This window comes from Streptopelia decaocto, assembly GCF_964273445.1.
Source record: "Streptopelia decaocto genome assembly, chromosome: 13".
Lineage (NCBI taxonomy): Eukaryota > Metazoa > Chordata > Aves > Columbiformes > Columbidae > Streptopelia > Streptopelia decaocto.
The window spans coordinates 6708856-6714855 of NC_138668.1; the positions used below are offsets into that span (position 1 = coordinate 6708856).

The following is a 6000-nucleotide window of genomic DNA, read 5'->3' on the forward strand; positions in this document are numbered from 1 at the left end:
TTCAGAAGCAGCTGCCGTGTGCTGGTTTAGCCCGAGAGAACGTCCAGCGCTGTGGGTAGGCAGGGATCCACGGCAAGGAATGCACTCCCATCTCATCCCTCTGCAATTCCTCACCATGGCGCAGCCGGAGGGTTTTGCATTCTCCGGCTGTGCCGTGAGATAACATTGCCATGCGACTGACAAACCTCATGTGTATTTTGCACCTTTTTCTTTTCTGCCATGGCTGCAGCCGCAGCCCCCACTGCTTTCTCCACCCACCATGTACGTTCTTTTCTTCCCCTCTCATAGTGTGGACGCAATGCTGAAAACTTCGACCGGTTTTTCACTCGCCATCCACCCGTCTTAACACCTCCCGACCAGGAAGTCATCAGGAACATTGACCAGTCAGAATTTGAAGGATTTTCCTTTCTTAACTCTGAGTTTTTTAAACGTGAAGCCAAGAGCTAAGTCGCTGTGTCGATCTCATTCCTGCATCTCTATCATCCAGTCCCAGCTGCTGTTGTGGTGACATTTTCCATTGCAAACCTTGCATTCATGGTTTTTCTTTAGTACTGCTACTAGAGTGACCATATTTCAAAGCCAGAAGTGTCTTCACATGACTCAGGGTGTACCTGAATGGTCGGGGGTGTGCAATGAGCACTGCAAATGTGCTTTTATGACATTTTGCTTGTAAAAAATGAAAACTTCATTGGCTAACAAAGGTGAAGTGGAGAGGCCATGACAATTAGGAGAAATCTCTTCAGCATGTGCTTTTATTCTCTTCCCTTTTTGTAGTCTTTTAATATAATAATGAAATTTTAATATTTAGCCTTCTCAGCCTCAGTGGTAAGTGTTTTTAACCAAACCCGTACCCGGCATGCAGTGCTGCCGGCTAAGCCGCTCGGCTCCTCCCAAACAGAGCAGCAGCTCCAGGGAACTGAGATGCCGGTTCTGGCCCCTTTTGTAGCCCCGTCCCGCTGGCGGGAGCCCCCACAGCCCCCGGGACGCCCGTGGCCTTGCGCAGGAACGGGTCTCTGTGCTGGGTCTGCAGTGAGAAACTGCAGGGAGCCAGGGCTGCTCTTTGCAGAGATTTCTCCTCATTGTGCAGTTTTTCAGTAGCACTTTTTAAATCAAAATAAGCATAAACGGGAAATTTGAACGGGCTGATGCAGATGCTTTTGAATCCATGGTCACCCTAGTAAATACCCCAGAACATCAGTTCTCATAGCAAAACTTTTTCTTTTTTTCAAATGCCAAAGCAATTGATTGAGTTTGTTACCTGTGCTTTAAATGTGTCAAAAAATGGTATTAACACAGACAGGATGCTATTTAACTGTGAACAGTATTGTGAATTCGGATATGAAGTTTGTGAAGAAATGTGTTTCAACTAACAGTCCTACTTTTAAAAAATGCCACTAGATATTTAAATGGCCTAAGTTCTGTTTCTGGTATCAAAGAGTAAGTTTCAGGAAGGATTAATTTCTTTTGAAACAATATCATGCAGCTTCCTTTTATACTATTCTGCAGATGTTCGTGGGCTGTCACTGTATCAATCTGCTTTAAGTTGTAATGTGCCATTTTTTTTTCCCCAATACTGATTATAAAATAAAAAAGTGAGAAATAACGTCAAAGAAACCCACGTGTTTGGCAGTAATGAGTTTCTGCAGTTCTGGGCTGAGAGATGCCACTGGAAGGTGCCCTGGCCACTTGGGGATGCCGGCTTGGGGACACAGCGGGTCCCCAGGAGTGCAGCGCAGGCAGCAGCGCAGGCAGCAGCGCACATCACGGTGCAGCCTCCTGCACCACCAGCAGAGCCGTGGCCAATTTGTCCTCTGCAGTGTTTGTCCCCAAACCGAGGTACAACACACAGGAAGCACCTTGATGCACTGGAAGCATCTTCCAAGTGGAGAGAAATTACCTGCGTGTCCTCTGCACCAGCTCGTGCTGCGCAGCCCGTGTCCCTGCTTGCTCCTGCCACTCAGTCACGGGCAGGGAAAGCTGCTCCGCGATGTTCCTCGGAGGAAGGACGCCGGGGATGCCTCTGCTGCGGCGAGCCGAGCGCTGCTGCTTGGGGATCTCTGGAACTGCCGTGAACAGAGAGGACTGCGGGATGCGCCTCGGCGCGCTGGCTCTGCAGGGGAAGCTCTCGGGAGGCAGCGCCGTGTGTCGGTGACTCATCGCGCTGCCCGGGCGCTCTCGGTGGAGCTGTTGTTAAAAGCATTTGGCAGTTTCAGCTAAAGAGGGATTACAGGTTCCTGTCAGCTGCCCTGCTCCTGAGCGCATGCAGAATTTCCCTTCTGTCTTTGGAAATCCAGTCTGCTGAATGGCTGCGGTTCTGAACGCTGCAGGATCCTGCTGGAAGGCACCGCACGGCAGCGCCAGCAGCGGCTGCTCCCGGCATCCCCGCCCGGGCAGCCCTGGACTCGCCGTGGGAAGGAGCTCGGAGGTGTTGGCACTTGGGGGGTTCCCATCGCTGAGTCCAGCACAAATGCCCCATGGACACACTGCCCAGGACACGCAGGAGCCCAGGGTGCCTTTGCCGCACTGTCCCTCCCATGCTCCTTGTCAATCAGCTTTTTGTTGGAGGCATTTTCAACCTTGAATTTCCCCCACCTTCCCCTCTCTCTGTTTACCAGATTCATGTAGCTGTTCCGTGCTTGCTCCCAGGCTATTCATCATCTTTGACAGAGGCCAAATTGCCACCAATTTCAAACAAAATTCAAGGTAAGAAATCAGCAAACCCCACTTTGCTGTGCCCAGGGCTGGGCCCTCCTGCTGCTGCGTCCTGGGGGGTGAAGCTGCTGGAGGTTGCGGTGCAGGGGGGGTGGGCTGCCAGAGCCACCTCCCAGGCACATCCCAGCCTTTGCCAGAGCTTTCTGCTGCCGAGAAGCAGCAGGAGGTTTTGTTCACCCGAGGGCTCCCAGGCTGAGCGGTCACTCTCTCTGGTGCCATCAGCAGAAACTGCTCTAAAGGGATGGGGACCATCGGGACAACTTGCACCAGTGGCACATGTGGACCTTTCCTTCCTCTTTGCAGCATCCCACAGCATTCCTGCTAAGGAGCAGCTCCTGGCTGGGTAGGATGGTTGTTGTCTTGGCACATATTGGTTTAGGTGGTGCCACCATCAGCTCCTTCCTTCTGCACATGCTGGGGCTGCACAAGAGAGCCCCCGTGCAACCACCTCAAAACAGCCTCTTCACAGTGAAGGGCAGCGATCTGTTCCACGCCAGCCCCTCTCTCCTGGGGGGACGCTGCCTTCCATCTGGATGGGCTTGCACTTGCATTTCAACTGCTTCACCCTTTGCCTGGCGGAACCCTGCAGCTGAAGTTGGCTCTTTCACCTTGTCTGCCCTTCCCACTCCTTCTCTGTGCCCCTAAATCTACCTCCTCTTCCTTCACTGTGCTGGGGACAGGAGCCCTGCAGGGACTCGGCCACCTCCTGAGTGTCCCTTGTCTGAAAGCAGAGCCCCAGGTCCTGCTCAGGAGAGGCTGGGACCTGCAGGTTGGGGCTCCGGTGCCCTGAATTCTGTGCCCAAAGCCGGCTTGACGGCACAGACACATCCTGGCTCTTCTCCTGGCCTTTCTCTCTTCGTTCCTTGAGCTCCATTTTCCTTCCCACCTTCGTCTCCTCTCGGGCACCCTTGGCTCTCTGTCCCCTCTGCTCTCCCCCGAAGGCTGAAGCCGTCCCAAGGAGATGGCACCTGCAGCAAGGGGGTCTCGGAGTGGCCGCAGGGTCCTGCTGTGGGTGTGATGTGCTGCTGGCCCGGCAGGATGAGGACGGGGAGGACCTTGGCCATACACTGGCTGTGCACCTGCTCGAGGTGTGAAAGTGCCACTGGCTCTGCTGCAGTGTCTGAGGACGGTAACAGCTCGTGGGACCAGGCGATGCGGTGAGGACACAACAGATCGCCCACTGGGTGCTTCATCAGGGCACAGACCAGGCCCGCGTGGTCCCTCCTGTGACACGTGTCTGAGCAGTGATGGAGCGGCAGGGGTGGGCATGGTGGCACCCCTGCAGTCACCCCTTGGGGGGCTACAGGCACAAGCTGACAAAATGAACCAGAGTGGGAATCTCCCATTGTAACAGAGCACAGGCACAGGCAGCATTGCAGGGGGCTCGGTTCAAAGGCAGAGTCTAAAAAAAAAGACCATTTTGCAGGTTTCTACAAAGTACCAGAACTGTGACAGGGTCCCACCAGTGTCACAGCAGGTGGAAATCACCTTCAGCACGGGGTCAGGGCAGGTCGGTGGCTGCGCCTGCAGTAACACCAGGAAACTCGGTGGAGAGCGCAGTGCGTTGGGTCAGGCTTGTCCAGCCCCGGGCGGTGCTGCAGGTCTCCCAGCCGTCCCCCCCGAGCACCCCAGCCCCATGCCAGAATATACCTTAACTGGGCAATCTCTGATACACATGCATTTATAAAAGCAGCCCGAGTGTTACCGCCTGATGGGCTCTACAATGCCAATAGCCAGTTACCAGTGCTCATTGAGACAATAAGTATATTTTCTTTTTTTTTTTCTTTTTTTTGGAGGGTTGGATGTAGCCGCAAAGTTATTCTTCTTATGAAATTAAAATAACAGGTTGTGTATGTGGCATCTTCATTCTTCGAGGTTTTGAACTACTATATATTTTCTATATACAACCCTGGAGCAAATCACATCCTCCAATCAATAAACCACTGCATCGGTCAATACCACATTATAGCATAATTTTAACAAATCAAGCTTAAAACAAAAAGAGCTTTTAGAGCTGATTATTTTGTGCAAATTTTGAAATCATATTGAATGTTTACTTACGTTTTGAGGCATGTTGCTTCCTCCAGGTTCCTTGCTGCTGCCTGTTGTGGATCTCTGTTTGCAGTGCTGGTTCTGTGTGTCGAGGAGCTGCTCTGTCTCTCCTGCAGCAGCCAGGACAGGAGGGATGCTCGGCCCGGGAGCCCTGCAGCTGTCCCCAACTACTCGTGTTCTCATCACATCCCTTTACCATCTGGTTGTGTGTTCCAGGCATGTTAAACTGGCATTTCTCTGTTCCTGCCCACAGCATGGGGTTGCTTCTGTTGCACAGGGGCTGCCGCTGCCTGTCTGGGTGCGTGTTCCTCATTGGCAGCAGCTTTAGAGACTGGTGTGGAGATACTGAGTGCTGGGCATGGAGCCTGGGGACAGCAGAGCTCCCTGGGGACAGCACAGCTCTCCTGCCCACGCACCTTTGGGTGCTGCCACCACTCACTCGCACTCTCCCCTTGACTGTGTTTAACTCTTGTGCTTTCCGTTTAACAGAAAGACAAACGAGACACTTCCAACTTCGACAAAGAGTTCACCCGGCAGCCGGTGGAGCTCACGCCCACGGACAAACTCTTCATCATGAACTTGGACCAGAATGAGTTTGCTGGATTCTCCTACACTAACCCCGAGTTTGTCATTAACGTGTAGTGGCGGCGCGGGCCGCCCGTCCTCGCAGCCCCTCTCCAGCTCGCCGTGTACATACACACCAGTCTTCCGGGGCCCGCCATGCAGACACACACCCTCACGCAATCCGCGCCGACCGCTCGTTTTAGGAGGCCTTTCCATGTCTGTGTCACTCGCTAGCTTGGTTTCCCTAGCTGGAGGTGTCTGGGGTTCGAGTTAACAGTAATACTTCTAGGAACTATAGTTGGTGGTGACTAATAGAGTTTTTAAACAGAAATATACCAAATTGCTACAGTCTTTGTAATTTTTGAAATGAGATGCTGAGATTCCAGTGACCCTAGCTACTCACAAACCGTTTCTGTTGAATGCTACGCATGGTTGATATTTTAAACCGTTGTGCTGAAGCTTGCGATGACTGTGAGCTTGTCTTAGAGGAGCCTTTTGTTCAAGACATGGGTACATTTGATCAGTGTGGAGAAGTCTGCTTATAGACATATATTTTTAATGCATTGTACATACAGTCAGCCCGGCTCGCTGAGCCGCCTCCTCCCGCCAGCCCGCGCCCCCCGCTCGTCCTCTCCCACACTCAGCATTACGACTCCAAACTAATTCCATGCC

General features: G+C 52.6%; 1 protein-coding gene across 2 annotated transcripts in view; it reads left to right on the forward strand.

The window, feature by feature from the left end:
- PRKCB (protein kinase C beta) overlaps positions 1-5490 on the forward strand; it is a 104438-nt gene extending 98948 nt beyond the window's left edge. Inside the window, exon 17 of one of the 2 annotated variants that reach the window (XM_082064800.1) lies at positions 5254-5490. In XM_082064800.1, coding sequence (XP_081920926.1) covers positions 5254-5406 — 153 coding nt within the window. In that variant the 3' untranslated portion in view covers positions 5407-5490. Of the gene's footprint in view, positions 1-288; positions 1615-5253 lie in introns of those variants that run through there. The other variant, XM_082064799.1, reaches the window with a different exon arrangement.
- Positions 5491-6000: the final 510 nt, after the last annotated feature.